The sequence below is a fragment of the Barbus barbus genome (assembly GCF_936440315.1).
Source record: "Barbus barbus genome assembly, chromosome: 33".
NCBI lineage: Eukaryota > Metazoa > Chordata > Actinopteri > Cypriniformes > Cyprinidae > Barbus > Barbus barbus.
In genome coordinates this window covers 25,839,208-25,858,986 of record NC_136761.1, presented here as the reverse complement: position 1 = coordinate 25,858,986, position 19,779 = coordinate 25,839,208, and the positions used below count along the sequence as shown (strand labels likewise).

General features: G+C 35.5%; 1 protein-coding gene across 1 annotated transcript in view; it reads right to left on the bottom strand.

Moving 5' to 3' along the window:
• Positions 1 to 19,779, bottom strand: part of LOC306853724 (5-hydroxytryptamine receptor 4-like) — a gene marked incomplete at both ends in the record, with an annotated part of 101,314 nt that overhangs the window by 24,258 nt on the left and 57,277 nt on the right. Inside the window, one exon of the mRNA XM_079391353.1 lies at positions 16,968 to 17,524. Coding sequence (XP_079247479.1) covers positions 16,968 to 17,524 — 557 coding nt within the window. The remainder of the gene's footprint in view (positions 1 to 16,967; positions 17,525 to 19,779) is intronic.

Below are 19,779 nucleotides of genomic sequence, written 5' to 3'. Positions count from 1 at the left end.
AAGGTTGAAGGACCTTATATAGGCCATATAGACACAAATGCTTGTATGCATTTACATTCAACAGTTTGATTTCGAAATTGAGTCAGAATTTGAACATTCTATCAAAGTAAGTCTAAAAATCACTCAGTAATCTAACCACACAGGATTAGTCTACACAACTAATCTAGTTCACACAGGATACATTCTTGCATCAGTCTGCACAGTTTCTTTATGCTTTTTCAACATATATTGCCATGGGTTGTATATTTTTGAGATACAGTTCAAACAGTCCTGGACTGTTCTTAATCTCAAAACCCCTGTGTTTTTGTCTCTTCCACTGCACCCTGTCTATATATTTTCAAATGTGTTATGTGTCAATGGTCACTAAATAACAACAAGCTGAAGGTCTGTGCTCAGTTGGGTTTGTGGTCACTGGTCAGTATTTTTTTTTTAAAGAAAATGATTTTGATCAGCAATAAACTGATCAAAAGTAGCAGTAAAGACTTGTACAATGTTACAAAAGATTTCTATTTCAAATAAATGTTGTTGTTTTTTTTGAACATTCCATATTCATCAAAGAATCCTGAAGAAAAAGAAACATATTAAGCAGCAAAGCTGTTTTCAAATCAGCATATTAGAATGATTTCTGAAGGATCATGTGACACTGAGGACTGATGCTGAAAATTCAGAAATTTTTTGATCAAATAAATGCAGCCATGGTGAGCAAAAGAGATTGTTAAAAACAAAAAACAACCTTTAAATGGTAGCATAGCTTGAGTGCTCTAGAGTACGTTACAATGTAAATACTGGTAGTGGGTTAGAACTTTAAAAACTCCTAACCCAAAATGTGTACAATACAAGTATGAGCTTTCCAAATTAGAGACAGATAGTTACTCAAAAAAAATCATTCATTGGATGAACTCAATTTAATTGAAGGCAGGATTTCCATCCAATAAATATGTGTAGCCCCAACTCAATTTGATCAAATATAGTTAAATTAAATTGATACATTGATGAAGTGATTTTTTTATGCATGTTGAACTCAAATGGAAAATAAATTAGCAGACAGACACCTATCAACACTCAAAAAAAAGAAAAAAATGATTTGTTGGGTTTATTTAACTTTAGGCATTAGCCAACTTGTTCGGCATAGCATAAGATGGTATTGTTATGTCTATGGAATACCCATAGTGGTTTTTTGATTATTAAAACAACTTTGTTTTTAGCAGGTCCTCAACCCAAGCACATGCTCTACACTTTACCGCAATGGTAACCCCCCAAAACGTACCAGAAACTCGTTTAAATACAAACATAAAAGAGCATTAAACATGAACAAGTCTCCCAACTGTATCATCTAAATAAAAAATGCCTAAAATAACATTTTAGTTCAAGATTTACTCTCCTTATCCAGCCCTGTGCAAAGCATGATGGGAAGGGGAAATCCACTTCGTAGTTACACAAGTAAAATTATTTATGATCTCTCAAAATAAAAATACTGAGTTGATCCAAAACGCAACTGTTTCAAGTCAGTTTAACACAATGCAATTGTATAAATGGGAAATCTAACATAATGGTGTTAAATGAAAATGATGAGAGAACAGTGTTGGAGAAGCATTTTTTTGAGTGTTGACAAAACAGAGCAGAAAGAGAGAGAAATATGTTATAGTTTCACTGTAACAAAATGCATGTTATTCCTAATGTAATGCTGTATTGTAAGTTTATTAGCTGAGAAAGTCTAAGGTTACTGTAAGAAATTAAAAAATAGGAAAGAAACAACCAACCAAAACCACATGTCAGTTGGGCATGACAATGAACAAATTGGGACGACTTTGATACGTCACCACATGAAAACAACTCTGTGAGATCAACGCTGGGATTTTTTTTTCAATGTACACAATGAATTTGAGTCTCAATAAGAGATGATTTTAACCCACTTTATGCAAAGTGAACACCTCTAAATGAATGACAACTTGAAAACTCATGAGTCTCCAGGTTGACAGATTGCCGCGGCTTTTATGTACCATGTAAACAGCTCTTTTCCTGGTTTTAAGTAGGTGACACTTAAAATACACAGTATCTATGGTTCCTCGTTTGTTGGCTTCGTAATAGGCTCATAACATAAATTACTCAAACACAGATGCTCGCAGTGGACCTGAGAACCATTGCATGACTCACTGAGCCGCCTCTCATAAAGGTTACGGATCAACATTCACTTTCCAAGCTGGAGATAAGGAAGCCATTTATATATGTGTGCGTTAAAGCAAACAGTGCTGATGCCGAGACTCACAGACCTCTGTAATGAAATCCTAACCCCTGTCCTGCCATCAATAAATTCAAGTGCAAATCAACTATCCCTGCAGAAACCTTAAGTCAGGCGTAATAAAAAAGTGGGCAGACGCACACCGCCAGTGTGAGTATGAGAACTGTGAAGGTGCCTTGGGTGAATCTCTCCATCTCAGACGTCACTTCTTCAGTCAAACTCCACTTTACTGTCTTTACACTGTATGGTACAAGTGATAGAAATGATGTAAGATAAACATTACATATTGTATATAAATATTGTATTAATCACCCAATTTCAATAAAAACACTGCATATTAAGAATCTATATAAATATTCATTTTATTTATGGGAGAATCTTACAAAACCAGTCAAAAGCATGTCTTCACCTCAAAACTCTATGAAGGAAATAAGTTATTAATTTAGAGATTATATTTTACCTGTAAATAAAGCCTATATTTAGAATTATTTTATGCATTGTGATGTCGTTTTCATGACAATTAAGCACACTTCCCTCATATTTTCATTAAAGTAATGTGCAAAAAAATTATCATTATTAGTATTATTATTTAAATAGTTAAGCAGCCCATACATCACAATAGTATTCGTTCTACACTTTTTTTAAAATTATTAATTTAATTATTGTATACAATAAAAATAACATTATAATTTGTTGTACTTTTACATTTTTTTATTCTTAATTTAATTCTTGTAAATAGCATTTTAATATTTGTTGTACTCTTTTTATTTTGTATTCTTAATTTCATTATTCATTAATATAATATATATTTTATTATATTCTTTATTCTTAAATTAATTATCGTATACAATAAAAAAAATGCATCACAAGACATCACTGAAACATTACTGAGAATAATTAAACAATAATGGGAACAAAACCTCAGTAGGAAAATACTGGAACTAATTATGGTAATGAGAATTTGATGGGAATTGGGCTTAATTGTGATGCAAATAAAGTCACAATGCAAAAAAATGGCATAATTAATTTCTTTCTTGTTTGTCTTTTTGGATGAATTGTGACCACGGTCAAGGTCTTTTCCTAAATCAAATTAATTTATAAATCAGGATCTATACAAATATTTATCACATTTCAGACAAACCTAACCAATGACTTAATCATTCCCTATAAAAGTCATAGGAGTGTGTGGTGAAGTGTGTGTACAGTTAATCTCAATTCTTGCTAGCGTAAGCACACTGACAGCACCAATCAGAATAAAACTCGCTAAAATTACAGATATTGTTTCCTTCTCAGTGGGCATTTTGTTTGATCTGCCTGTCAGTCCTTGTTTCATTTCGAGGAAGTTTATTTTCGAAAAGCAAAGCACTGGAGGCGCGCTGCTCGCCTGCATAAGAGCTGACATATGTGTACTGTTGTTTCAGTCTGAGGTTTGTTGAAGAAAACATCCTGTCCCGAGTGAGATACTGTTAAGAGATCGTTCATGCAAGATAACATATGCTTATCATCAAAATCCAGAGCCAAGAGCGGGAAAGTCCTTCATCAAGTGCAAAACCGATACGATGGCCTGAAGATAAGCCCATAGACGCCACCCTCTGTGACTTCTACTGTATGACATGGATTAAGATTTTATTCTTGTCTTTAGTCATAATCAGTTAAGGGCTGTTCACCCCTAGCATAAAACCTAAAACAATAAACTTTTAATTATTGTTAAAATTCTGAGTATAGACAAGTCCACACTACAATCACAATGATAACAACACAGAAGAACGAATTGCTAGAATCACTTTCAGAGCGATTTTTTTTTTCAACCACTGACTGGCATTCAGATCCACCTGACTTTATAGAAATAGTGCACCGAAAAAATGAAAATGTGCTGAAAATTTAGTCATTCTCAAGCCAACGGAGATGTAGATGAGTTTCTTCATCAGATTTGGAGAAATGTAGCATTGCATCACTTGCTCACCAATGAATGCTCTGCAGTGAATGGGTGCCGTCAGAATGAGAGTCCAAACAGCTGATAAAAACATCACAATAATCCACAAGTAATCTATACCACTCCAGTCCATCAATTAATGTCTTAAATTAAAAGTTGCATTTTTGTTCAGAAACAAATCCATCATCAAGGTGTTTTGACTTTAAACCATTGCTTTTGGCTCCATTATGAGTCCATAATCTATAATATTGTTTCATCCTGTGAAAAAGTAATCTTGTCTGAATCAGAAGACAAATATGCACAGATCAAACACTGTTTATAAGACAAACAGTTGTAAAGAAATATGGTGTTTAATTCTGATGTGAGACGATAACAGTAGATGGACTTTTTCACTAGAAGAAGCATTATTATGGATTATGGACTCGTATTTTGGCCAGAAGCAGCAGTTTAAAGTTAAAACGTCTTAATGATGGATTTGTTTCTTACAAACACACAGCTTTTTGCTTCACAAGACATTAACTAATGGACTGGAGTGGATTATTGTGATGTTTTTATCAGCTGTTTGGACTCTCATTCTGACGGCACCCATTCACTGCAGAGCATCCATTGGTGAGCAAGTGACGGAATTTTCCACAAATATGTTCTGATGAAGAAACAAACTCACTATCTTTTATGGCCTGATGGTAAGGAAACTCTCAGCGAATTGTCATTTTTGGGTGAACTATTCCTTTAAAGAGCTTGATCATTTTAAGTGGCAGACAACAAAACTACAGTGTACACTTGTAATAATAAACAGATTATCATCTGTTGGTATGGAATCTAATATAGTTATCTTCACAGTTATTATTCTTGGTGTGAACAAGCCTTTACGTAATCCACAATCAAAAACATCTTTAACAATTTCCCTTCATAAAATCCACGGCTCGTACCTCAATATTAATGTTAAAAAATTTACAGGCAAGCTGGGTTGTTTTATAGGAGTTGCAGACAAGAATTATAACTTTAAAATATGAGGCATGAGTTTGAACTGGCATCAGTTTGAGCGTAATGCTCAATTAGACCGAGTTTTGAGTTTGCTTCTGTACGGCTGATGACGTGCACAAAAGCCGGCTGTCATCGCATTGTCTGCGTGTTGTGCTGAGAAACACACGTCAATCACTGCAGACAGGACTCGCTCGTGCAGACATGTAATCTGTCTCTCACTGAAACGCATATATCACTGCAGCTCAGGCGCAGCTAACGCGTAAAACTGCTGTTGGTTTTAGTAGCGCCACCCAGGTGTTATATAGCTAACATTTGCTTTGCACGCACACAAACCCAAACCTATGAGCTGCCTTGCTGTCTTACATTTGAAGTGCTCCTCACCTGAAGTGCGTGGAAGATTCAACTCACAACTGCTGCCAATTGAGCTTTACATTAGCATAATGCTAGGCTAGCAACACTACAATTACAGCGTTTGCCTATAATGATGATGTCTAGGTAGGAAGAGCACTAGGTTTTAGTGTACAAGTGATACTTCTATTAAATTCAATGCATCGTAAGCTTGTAGTATTTATCTTTGCAGTTTATAAGACTGCTCTAGTTTTGTCATCTAGATGTGGTGTCAGCGTGAGGATAGGACTAATCTTTCAGAAGAAGACAGCTTTAAACTGAAATGTGCTGACTGCTTTATAGTGATGTGCCCTCAGACGTCTGAAGGATTGATATCTCAAGTGAACAGCAGCAGACTGTGCTGAGGCTCGTGTGTAATATGTAGGTTTCATGCCTCCCCAGACCTCATTATAGATCCAGCCCAATGCCCTCATCTCTCACAAACCACTAATGTGCTGAGTGCATAATGTGTTTATAGGTCAATGACAAATAAGGATGTCCAGGACACTGGCAAGGTGAAATCCTTTAGAAATCGGTTTAAGAGCATGCATGTACCAAGTTATTAGGAATTACATATTTGTTTTCATGATGGTTTCATGTATATTAATTGACCACCTAGTAAAAATTTATAAAATATTATTTCCATGTATCTTCAATATTCTTGTACACCATATTCTATTAATCCTAATGATTAATATATATATATATATATATATATAATTTATTAGATATTAATGATTAATTTTCTTACCTTAAAAATATCTAATGTCAGACAAAAATATGATCATTAAAAAACATTTAATATTTAGGAGGGGAAAAGTTGCTTTAAATAAATCAATTAATAATAATAATAACAATAAAATATCAAGACAAGCTATTTGTGACCCTGGACCACAAAACAAGTCTTAAGTGTCAATTTTTCGAAATTGAGATTTATACATCATTTGAAAGCTGAATTAATAAGCTTTCCATTGATGTATGGTTTGTTATGTTATGATTGAACAATATCTGGCTGAGTTGCAACTATTTGAATATCTGGAAGCTGAGGGTGTAAAAAATCGAAATATTGAGAACATCGCCTTTAAAGTCGTCCAAATGAAGTTCTTAGCAATGCATATTACTAATCAAAAATTAAGTTTTGATATATTTACAGTAAGAAATTTACAAAATATTTTCATGGAACATGATCTTTACTTAATATCCTAATGATTTTTGGCATAAAAGAAAAATCGATTATTCTGACCCATACAATGTATTTTTGGCTATTGCTACAAATATACCCCAGCGACTTAAGACTGGTTTTGTGGTTCAGGTTCACATTTATGCCTATTTATTAATCTTTGTTTTCAGGAATTTCAGCCTTTTGTGAATTTTTTTTATTTTTTATTTTTATTATTAATTCATTTATTTAGTTTTACAAAAACATACAAGTTACACAACTTACAGATTTCAACACCACCAAAATGACCTCTAATTCAGAAACTGAATGTTCATCATAAAAGATGACTGTATTCAACTGCTTGTGTGAATTGAATTTTTTCTGCATTTTTGAACAATCCAGACAAATACAAAATGAGCGTCACATCAATAGCCCCTTTCACACAGTAATACCAGTAAATTGCCGTAAAATTACCGGAACGACTTTACCGGTAAATTAAAAAATGCACTGTTCACACATTTCGTCTTTTTTCCGGGAAAAGCACTATTCACACATTACAAAATACTGGTAAATTGTGTGACATCATTAACCTCCAATGGCTGAGCTTGTATTTGTAAACATGGAGGGGTGTATGCCGTCAGTCTTTTTGTTGATGGTTTCATTTTTGTTTCAAACTTTTGCATTCATGCAGCTGCTTTTGTCCCAGAGACATCGTAATAGACGACTACAAACCAGTGCTTAATTTGAAAATTTCGAGGTCCCGGAACAAATTGGGGTGATGGATCCGGCATGTGATTAGAGGAGGGAGAGGTAACGGAGCATTCAGCCGATCACATTGGTGGGCAGCTTAAGTGATTAACAGCGTGCATCAGTTGCTTGAAAACAGTAATTTCCAGGCCTGGGGGAAAAAATACTAAAAAATAATGACATTTTATTTCTAATTTATTTATAATTAATCATGTCCAGAATTTTGTGGGGGATTGTGTGTATATTACATAGTTTTACTCATCCCCGCAGTTTTCAAGTTTATAATGAGGGGAATTCTTGCAAACATTTATTCAAGATAGCAAGTAGGCAATATGAGTAAATAAATCCACACAAACTCAGATTAAATCAGTCATTTGAAAACAGGGTGAGTGATTCAGCTGGACGCGTCTTCTCTCTTTCACTCTATCAAAGCGGCTTCACATCAGCTCATCTCGTCTGCAACGAGCTGCTGCACACCGATCCAAGACTTTCGCTCGCATTTCGGGACAGTTGACAAAATTGTAACTTGCTTAATCGGGTCATTGTTGCATCATCACAAAAATGTATAATTTGCACGTCTTTTTAAGCCAATCAGTACTTGCACGCTCCAGAGGCTGTTTCAAGGCTGCACGCTCACAGTCACATCCAAAGCCGCCTAGCGTGTATCATATTGACTTGTTTTACATAGTTTGTTGTTGAACTTAAGTAGCCAAATACACACAAAATTACGCAAAAATGGCCATCCTGGTGAGTATCCAGGTTTTTTCTTAAGTAAATGTGAACAGTTGAAAAAAAAAAAAACGAAAAAAAACCTGTTATGTTTACACAAATGCAGAGGTCTGTGCGACGGACATGGGCGGACACATGGGAAAGTGTGGAGTGAATGCGTCATCTGTGTCAGAAGGTTATGATTGGCCCTGGAGTAGAGTCTTACGTCAGCGCGTTCACACACAGCAAAATTCCGTCAATTCCGTCAAACTTCTCATACCGGTAAATTGTCGGAACGAATTTACCGGTATTTTTGAAAAGGTCCTGTTCACGCATGATCTCTTTACGGCAATTTACAGGTAATTTTCCGGAAAAGTCTGTATGTGTGAAAGGGCTAACTGACTCATATATAATAGCTCTGCTTGTTTATTTTAGGAGTAGATTTTGACGCACACTGTCAGAAATGATTGGCCTTCCTCATTAAGCCAACCATAATTTCACAAATAAATCTTAATGGAGGTGATTTATGGCAGGCTGTTAGAGCCAGAGACCTCAGCCCAACACAAACAGCCTCTCTCAGAGCAGCAGACATTACATGAACTTCTCTGCCAGGCCTTCATAAGATCATCCTCACAAAACCGCAATATGTTTTGAAGACCTATGTGCCATTGTCCCGAGAGAGTCATACTCAAAGAACAATTATGAATCCACTAGATCAAGTACAGTGCTGATGTTAGTTCAGGACCCTGGAGCGTTTCAAAACACTCATGACTCTGCATTTCTCCTATAGCAAGTGCTAACTCAGTGAATATTTCTGCTTTCCATGTGCTTCACCAGTTAAATGGCAGAATCAAATTTAAGGTGAATAACACCAGAGAAAAAAGTTTTGTTGAAAACTTTCAAATCTGAGATGCTTTCAGTGAATTTCTGAACTGTGTGTTTGAGGTCCTTTAAATGAAAAAATAATAGAAAATAATGATTTTATATATCATATATATAGACAGTATCACATTCAGACAATGCACAATATCTACACTTTGTATTTGACAATGTTGAACTAGGATTTACAAATTATAAGCTATTGATCCATGACTGCCCAGGACAAGCAATAAACTGATAAGAAACAGTGGCGTCATGCATGTGATCATTAATGCCTGACCTACATCGCTACTGAGAATTCATTAAAGTAATGCAGCTGATGCCCATTATTAACCACACCACAAAACAAATTAGAGCCTTAATGTATGCATTCATACAGTATATATAATAGATGTAGATTTTATCGGTCTAGTATGCTTGAAGGATATTCAGTGCCATCAGATTGTAATCCATAATAATGTGAGATGCCTGTTGTGGATCTTTGCGTAATGGCAGAATTAAGAGTTTAAGACAGTGTGAAACAAAATATTGAGACAATTTTAAACAACCTACCCTAAGGGGACGGGATCTAGGGAGCTGGAGTCAGTGCACTGGTGCATTACTCTTACTGCACCAATATTTGAGACCATGACAAATAAGGATGTTTGAGATGATGAAAATAAAAAGTCTAGTTTAAATTACATTTGTCAAGTTGGAAATATACTCTTTGTATTCATGCTATTTTTATTTTCATAAAAAAAATGTTTTACAAATTTTTAAGACCAAAAATTACATTTTCCACACAAGTGTCAAGTAAATAATATTTTGTTTCATGCTCCCTTAAATGTACAAATCCTGCCATAATGGATATATAATATTTTTTTTATTCCTAAATATCAAAGTTTTCTTGAGGCTATAAAATTCGATTTTTTATTTTCGATTTGATTATAAAATTTGATTTTAACAATAAAAACGTCAAATAATTTTGATTCAGTCATGATGGTTATAACATAAAGAGTTTAATGTGGCAAACATAAGTTTTTTATACAAATAATAATAAAAATAATAGTTGTTTGAATCTAACAACAACAATAATTATTATTATTATTGTTGTTGTTATTATTTAATAATAACAAATTCTAAGAAAAGTACTTAAAAGTACTTCAACCACTAATTTCAAAATTTTTTAATTTCACATTTACATAGTTGTGATCTCTGGGCCAGTTACCACAGCTAATTTTTTTGTTGAGGATAAAAATATAAAAATAAATTTTAAATGCTAAATTAAAACTTGCTGATTTGAAGAGGTACGAGAGGTGTTTTCCAGTCACATTCTGCATTATTTTCAATGCATTTTTGATTAAACAAACAGAACAAGGCATTACATCTTACATTTACCTTACAGTGCTGACCTTTAACAGCAATCATTTTTAGGCAAGACTTAAATCCATGTTTGATGGGCTAATTTAAACCACTAAGACACTGAGACAGAACCCAGAGGAGCCTTCGATACCCAGATGAGTTGAACATCTCCATGTTGAGCTGCGGGTGAATTACTGAATAATTAAGAGGGAAGACAGCAGTCCTGTGTTTAGATGTGTGTGTGTGTGTGTGTGTCGTCTGTGTTAATCTGCTTGGATCTCTAAACTCAATCGCCTGTCCCACAGCTCCGGCCTCCAGCGTCTCCGGCAGAGCCCCGGCTCTCCAAAGCAGCTGCCCCTGAGATCCCAGCATACTTCACTCCAATGTTTATCAGCCAGATTAACATGTTGACAGCCCCACCATTTGGAAACAGTTCCACGATTTATGTCCCGGGCAGGTTTCCAAAGGGCTGTGAAAAACAAAGAGCGGTAGGACAAACTGGAGAGCCTTTACGGTCATTTGCACAGCCAGATCTGGACCCGTTTTTAGCGGGACATGTTTAGACAACAACTTCTGTGGTGGAGAGGCCTTTGAAGACGTTCAAGCATCTGCAGGTTCCTTGTTCAAGCCGGGTGAACAGCCAGTGTCTCTGATCCTGTGTGTTTGTATACTGGTGGACTATGATATCTTGTCGTTTTAACATGATAGTGAACAGTTTATGCAGAGAAGCGTTACTGCTATCTGTATTAGCCAAATATGAAAAAAAAGTGCTGTGTCAATGCGGTTGATTTGACATTAGATGAACTACTTGCTTGTTTAGTTAAAGATGCATTAATGATTTTCGGTTTATGATGATAAAAGATAATGTTTGTACTCAGGGGAACAATACGAGCTGTTAAGTTCACACGTCTCATAGCGGAGCAGCAGTCTCCTACAGTTTAAGCAAACATCCTGTTTGCATTGTTAGCAGCTGATGAAGCAACTGAAACAGCTGCTTTTACATGAAGATGGATTTGATTAACAAGTAATCCAAAGATATGGCTAAAACCGTCTTTTTGATTCATATTTAGTCTGATGAAAGCAATATGAATATGAAAGAAATATGTGCATCATTTCAATTATATTTCTCACTTTTTTAAAGTTTGGGATCAGTAAGATTTCTATTAAGATTCAGCCCTGAGAGGCTGCATTTATTTCATAAAAATACAGTTTTCTATTTTAATATACTTTGAAATATAATTTATTCTTTTGATGCAAAGCTGAATTTTCAGCATCATTACTCCAGTCTTCAGTGTCACATGATCCTTCAGAAATCATACTAATATGCTGATTTATAATCAATGTTGGAAACAGTTGTGCTGCTTAATTTTATAAATTTTTTTAAATCTTGTAATACTTATTTTTAGGAATCTTTGATAAATAAAAAGTTAAAAAGAACTGCGTTTATTCAAAATAGAAATCTTTTGTAGCAAAAGTTTGGGGTCAGTGTGTTTTGTTTTGTTTTTCTTTTTTGAAAATAATTACTACTTTTATTCAGCAAGGACGTGTTAAAAAGTGATAGTAAAGATATGTATTGTAAGAAAATATTTTGAATAAATGTGATTATTTTTTAACATATTCATCAAAGAATCCAGAAAAAGTATTTAAAATTGTAATGATATTTCACATAATGTTTTCATTATTTTAAATTATAATAATATTTCACAATATTACTGTATATTTGATCAAATAAATGCAGCCTTGGTGAGCACAAGAGACTTATTTAAAAAATCTTACAGATCCCAAACTATTGAATGCTAGTGCATGTATTTATTTAAGTGTAAAACTTTAGAAAAAAGTACTTGCATCCTTAATTTATTGAGACTGAGAATGTAAAAAAATGACATGGAGAAACAAAATAGCAGTAAATTGCGACATGACGACTGTGGCATGTGACATGCCACTCAGTAATTGCTGTTCCTCTAAGACTCACACTGTTGACAGCGCAGTGTGTCTCATTCCCATGAATCATTTGGTCTGAGTGCTCATGGAGAGACCTGGAGCAGAAAGGACACTGGACACTGTCAAAACACATTATTATGACCATGTCAAACTAAGGTGTCACAGATGAGGGAAATGGCAAGTTACTTTTCTGGACATACATACTGTGTGGGCGAATTTCACAAAGAAATGGTCAGGTCATACTTTGCCTCAAAATCAAAATAAAAAAAAAAAATTCAAAGAGATTCTTCAAAATGAAAATTAAGGCTGTTTTAGGACTATTGAGATTATTTGCATTGTGACATTATTTACATGACATTTCTCCTCCAGATCATTCTCATCAGGAGAATTTAAAAGATTTGAGAGGAGAAAATAATTATAAATTGTTTTTTTTAAATTCAATACAGCAAATAATACTGTGATGTACACTATTATTCAAAAGTTTAGGGTCAGTAAATTTCATTTATATTTTAAAAATATTTATTTATTTTAAAGAAATTAATACTTTTATTCAGTAAGGATGCATGAAAAATGCTGATCCTAAGTGTACAGTGAGATGGCCAAATACAAAGACATTGTCTAAATGAAGTTAATCCATTGATGTTTCCATGGAAACAGAATCCACAGATCTCTTTTGAGAAAGCGATTTAAAAGACTTTTAACATATGATTAGAATGACAAGAAACAGCACACCAGTATTCAGAGCGTGCTCATTATTCCCACCACTAAAGAAACCACCAAAACTGTAAGGAAGAGGTCAAAACAAAACAGACTCAAGCAATTTTTTGCATCCTTATTTTCTTAAAAATCTGACAAATCCTCCCATCTGTCAGTCCTCTGTCGTGTGTGTCATATGTTCCTGTCTCTCGTGTCCATATTTGGTTTGTTTCCTGTCCTTGTTAGTGTGATCATTAGTTAATTCTTATCCAGCTGTGTTTGTCTCGTTATCTATGATTTACCTGTGTATTTATAGTCCTGTCTGTTCAGTTTGATTTCGTCTGGTCTACTCGTTACTCCCTGGTGTTCCTGTCTGTGTCAGCCTTGCCTTGTCCTGCCATGTCTTCATTAAAGACATATATTTGAGTTTACATCCTCGTCTGCGTGTTCCTGTGTCCTCCTCGTGTGTGCACCGTGACACCATCTAAGTTTCTTATTTTGCAGAACTGGCAATGTTTTATAGTTTTCAGCAACTGAAATGTAGAGAAACTCTAGTAATGTGCAACAAAGACATATTTGGCCTCTGTGAAAGTTTTCTTCTTTTCCCAGCAGCCCTACCATAAAATGTCACCAACAAACCATGCATAAAAGCAACTCTTACTAAAAAACTAAATGCCAAACTCTAACCATAAATTATTGAAAAAATAAATCATTCATCTATTATTGATAACAGCTTTTGTTTAGTTCCACTGCTTTGAATGTACTAAGGCTCAAGTTCTGTATTACAAAAATTCATAACTGACTAAAATAGATGTCCAGTTAACGAATCTGATAATAGATTATCATTGTGAGAGACTAAAAACACACAAATAAATGTGAGCATGTTTCTGAAATACTGTAATTCTACTGGCTGAAATGAATGGTTAGGATCTATAGAGCACAATTAGCAAGACGGCCTTATATAACGCTGTACTCATTGCTTGAAAAAACAAATGAATGTTTGTCAGGTCTGCCATAAAAAAAATAAAAAAAATAAAAACATGAAACATGGTCAGTTGCTCCCACACTGTCACTATGCCCCAATATGTTACATCATATTAATATCTTTTATATACGCCCTTAACTCAGCATGTACAGTAGTATGTCTTTTGTCCATGTCTTGTTGCATTAATAACAACAGCCACATCCTTGCATTCTAGATTTCTCTTGAGGGATTTGACCAGCTGGCTTAAATCTTTAATCTTTGCTGCATCAAAAATAACATGCTCGGTTTTGTGGTTGGTGCCTGAGAGAGCTGTCCTCCACTGCCCCTCATCCTCTGATCTACACATCTCCTCCATCAGAGCTGTCACCAGCGTGTAAACGACATTGTAACCTACATCACTAGAGGAGAGTTTAAAGGGTCAAATCATGACAGATTGAACTTTTATTTTGAATCTAAATAATATATTGAAACCAAACCCCTAGTCAGGTAGAATAGTTTTATAAGGACAAGTAGGATAATATAAAAATTACCCTATCTTCTCAATAGTATTGTCTGAAATTCCAGCTAAAATATTAGTCTGCAATCCATAATATTGCTAATATTTCTTGATTGAATCAGGAGAGAAATATGCACAGATCAAGCACTGTTTATAAGCAAAAAGAAAAAAAGTTAAGGCATTTTAAAGTTAAAACGCCTTAGTAATGGATTTGTTTCTACCAAACACACATCAAATGTTAACTGATGGACTGGAGTGGTGTGGATTATTATGATGTTTTTATCAGCTGTTTGGACTCTCATTCTGACGGCACCCATTCACTACAGAGGATCCATTGCTGAGCAAGTGATGCAATGCTACATTCCTCCAAATCTGTTCTCATGAAGAAACAAACTCATATACATCTTGGATGGCCTTAGGGTGAGACATTTTTCAGCAAATTTTATTTTCCTTTAAAAAGGGCTTGTTTACTTCTAGGTTCAGCGAGAGAGTGGAAAATGGACATAAAATACTATGTTTTGCTTCAAAGACATATATATTTATATCTATATATAAATGGACTCTTGTATAATAATAATAATAATGAATATTGTGACAGTACATGGACAAACAACACTTTTGGGCAATCTTTACACCACAATCTTGTAGGACAGAAAAACTCTGTTTTAGTGAAACAATAAACTTTTCTGTCAAGATGATTCTGAGAAGAGTTTAAAAATAAAGCAGATGGGGAGCAAAAGAGATTTAAAAGTTCTAGACGTGTAGTCTAAGTGAAAAAGTTCGGTTTTATGTTCCCATGTGACACATAACAGCAGAAGCTTCAACATCCAGATGTTCATGGTGTGCTCTTTTCTGAGTAAATGCTGTTAGGTCAAGGAGGTGAGCAATCTAGAAAGGTCAGATGAAGTAGTTCAAAAGGAAGAAAATTACACCTGACAGTGAATGTAAAAGGTGTACAATGCAAGACATGGACTTTACTTTGCTGCCCGTTGCTCCAAGAACTTGTACAAATGACCACCAAACATCATATATAAGTCAATACGACAAGCAAACAACCAAAAGCGTAAGAATATGAGAATGAATGAATCTAGAAGTCTTCTACGTTACTGAAAGTGAACACCTTTAAGCATGCTTTCATACTAGGTTCGAGTTTGATTGCTCTCCCTGCTCCCACTGGGCAACTTTTTTTTCAGGTTCAAACCACAGTATATTTGCATCATCAGAAGAATACAGCATTCACATCATCTCCACCAACACAGGTACACACCAAAAGTGCTAGTTTGAAAGCAGCATAAATTAAAGATTGATTACGATGCAGGATTTTTTTTATAATGGGACATATCCATTAAAGTTGTAATGAAACAGAAGTAGCAGCGTAATGGATTAGTGTAATGGATTATCGAAAAAGAAAAAGTGTAGGATGAAAACTTATGCATGAGTTTGTTGATTGGAGTTTTGAATTGTGGACATTAAACTAAAAATTGTGGGCGAGAGTTAAGTGGAGTTAAGTCATTGTGATTAAAGCTTCATGTTTTCTAAGGTTTGCCCGGTAGCTCTCGTGATACGCCGTTGAACTTGTGAAACTACAGTTGGACAAAACTGTAAACTTTTGCTTTTGTTAGTACTATCGGGTAAGTTTAGTGTTGGGATTGGTGTAGGGGGTGTGTTATTTTCCTACATGACAGAGCATTAATCTTTTAGTGACTCTCCCTGGATATTTGAATTATGAACCGCTGCAATGCGTATCTGAAACAACATAATAAAAACGGTGCAATATGTGCCTGTATCAGTGTAATAAAAACCACGGTTATGTACTGAATGCACGTTTTAGTGCCACTCTCACTTTGAAACTGCCGCAAAACATACAATAAGGTATGTAATATCGGTGTTTTGTGGCGTAATGCCACCACAAGCACATATGTGACCCTGGAGCACAAAACCAGTCATAAGTAGCACGGGGATATTTGTAGCAGTAGCCAACAATACATTTTATGGGTCAAAATGATCTATTTTTATTTTATGCCAAAAATCATTAGGATATTAAGTACAGATCATGTCCCATGAATATATTTGGTAAATTTCCTACCATAAATATATCAAAACTTAATTTTTGATAAGTAATATGCATTGCTAAGAACTTAGAATAAGGTGATTTTCTCAATATTTAGATTTTTAGCACCCTCAGATTCCAGATTTTCAAATAGTTGTATCTCAGCCAAATATTGTCCCATCCTAACAAACTATACATCAATGGAAAGATTATTTATTAAATCTCAATTTCAAAAACATTGACCCTTATGACTGGTTTTGTGGTCCAGGGACACATATTTTCAATGAGCCTGGGTTGATTTTGTTGATGAGATTAACACTGGTAGACAGAAACGTTACCGTTTCTAACCACAATCTGTTCTCGTTTCAAATGCAATTCCATCAGAACCACATTCGTACATATAACGCTATAGTCTCACTTACTTCAGGACGTGTGTCGAGCCGTTGATCTGCGTGGCCGTGCAGGTCACTCCAGGGCCCAGGATGGAAGGTCGGCGGTAGCGCTTGTGTCCGCAGCAAAGAATGATGAGGAAGGCACGACGAAAGGACTTGTTGAGGAAGGCGTAGAGGATGGGGTTGAGCATGGAGTTGATGTAGCCCAGCCACAGGCAGGCCGCCCACAGCTGCTCAGGAACACTGTAGTCTATGAAGGGGTCCACCACATTTGTGATGAAGAAAGGGGCCCAGCACAGGCAGAAGCAGCCCATGATTATGCACAGAGTCTTGGCCGCCTTGGTCTCGGTGCGCATGCGGTGGTTGCGTTGGTGATCCGCGCTGTCCGCATTCCCCGCTTCTCCAGCCCGCTGCAGCATGCTGATCTGTCGAGCGTGTGCCCGTGCCGTGATGTAGATGCGCTGGTATGCTAGCACCATCAGGATCAGCGGTACGTAGAAGGCCACGACCGAGCAGGTCAGCGCATATGGCTTGTTCACCATAAACACACACACCGTGGAGTTGCCAGAGATCTTCCGCTTCTCTATCTGTCAAGAGGGGGATGTCGACACATTCAGATTACACACACACTAAAGAATGTAGACTCTTAAAAATAAAGATTCCAAAAGAAGGTTTTCTCAGCAATGCAATTGAGGAACCTTTTTCGAACCATTTTTCTGCTTGGTCAGTGGTGTGCACAGGGGGGGTGCTCGAGCCCCTGCCCAAAATGGAGCATCAAAATAAAGTGTTAGCAGACATTAAGCAGACAGTCTACTAATACTCTAATGACTGCTAGTTGACATGTAGTTGACAAAGTTACTTATAGTTGGTAGAGTGTCTAAAGGGAACTGAAAATAAGGTGTTTCCAAATTGTATGAAGCGTTATATAAATAAAGGTGACTTGAAAAATCCAAAGAACCAGTTTCCACCATAAAGAACCTTTTGTGAAATGGAATATTAAAGATTCTATCATAGATTCCAATAAAGAACTTTCATTTGTAAAAGTGTAGGATGTTCTTTCATTAGTTTTCAGTGATCAGCAACTTCTCCCTCTGTGTCCGTTCATTAATATTCAACTCTGTGTGTCTTTGGCTTCAGGGAACAGTCATTTGAGGAGATGCTTTAAGAGCAGAGGTGACTACTTACAATACTTCATCTGGTCAAACACGAGCACCTTCAAGTGTTGAAGAGACCTTGGCTAGACGGCATGAGTCTGTAAATATCTTGCTCCCAAAATACACTATTTATGGACTCCTAGCACTTCATATTAATAAAAAATGCTTGACATTCAAATCCTGTGACGTACGGCACTATATTAAGTTTGTAACTAGTAAATTAATTACACTCCCCTAGAATTAAATTCAGCATCTGGCGCATGACGTCCTCTAGTGTGGAAAGACTTTGAAAAGTCATTCAGGGTGTGATGATACATTTAAACCAACATGTTTGATGACCTTTGACCTTTACCTATCTTTATGGCAACATTTACACTCTTTGTACAACTCATTAAATCCATATAGTGTGAACAGAAAGTGACGCCACTCTCTCTTGGACGCTGACAGCTCGTCTGAGGAAAATCACAGAAACAGAGGTAAGTGTCTTGACTCATTTGCAGTCTGTCTGTCTCTAGCATATATCTGCTCTCATCAGCTCTGATGTCTTTAGGTAGTCCACAGAGCTGTTTAAAAGCAGCAGCTTTGATTTAGAAAAAGTTTGGGGTCACTAAGATTTTAATTGTAATTTTTTGAAACAATTTAATACTTTTATTAAGCAAGCATGCTTTAAATTGATTCCAGAAGTTGAAGACATACATTTACAATGCTGAGCAGCAAATCAGCATATTAGGATGATTTCTGCAGGATCATGTGACACTGAAGCCTGGAGTAATGATGCTGAAAATTCAGCTTTGAATCACATTAAATTACATTTGAAAACATATTATAATAGCAAACAGTTATTTTAAACTGTAATAATATTTCACAATATTACTGCTTTTACTGTATTTTCCATCAGAATAAATGCAGATTTAGTGAGCATGAGAGATTCAAAAACATAAACATAAAATCTACTGGCCACTTAAATATAAACATCTTTATATAAAGAGCATGCGTCGCATATTTTGTGATTTTTGGCTATAAGCCAATTAAAAACCACAGAAAACAATTTCAGACAGTTGTTATTCCATCAAACTATGTTCCAATTAGAAATGTTATTGTATTTAATTAATGTGCAATTAGTGACATACATTAGAAAAACAGTGGTTAACCCCACAATTAACATGAACAATAGCTAAGACTAAATGGCTAGTCATTGTAAGTGCAGAGAGCTTGATGAGAGAAATTAACACAGATATATTTTAAGTGAGAATCATAAATTAAACACATAGACATTTTTTTTAACAAACAAGCTAGTATTGATTTGATCCACTGAGGGAAGTGTCATGATGAGAGCTATTAATCACTGTTCATCTGCGTCTCTCTCCTGTCTGCTCTTCCCAACACTCTCAAATCATAACGCTGAGCCCTCCAAGCTCTAAACCCAATACTAAGAAAAAACTCATGAACTGCAAACATATTTCACATCAGTATAAGGCTTTATTTTAGTAAGCTGGACTTTGGCCCATGTTATCATTGATATTCAATATCAAGCCGCTAATTAGTTCCTTTGAGAAGAGCTTTTGGCGGAACGGGAAGCTTGACTCATTCACATCTGTGAAAATGTGAAGTATAGGTAGCCATTAATGTAACGCCTGTGAACCAACACAAGAGACTCCAGACTGCAGAATGCCAGCTATTTACTTTGA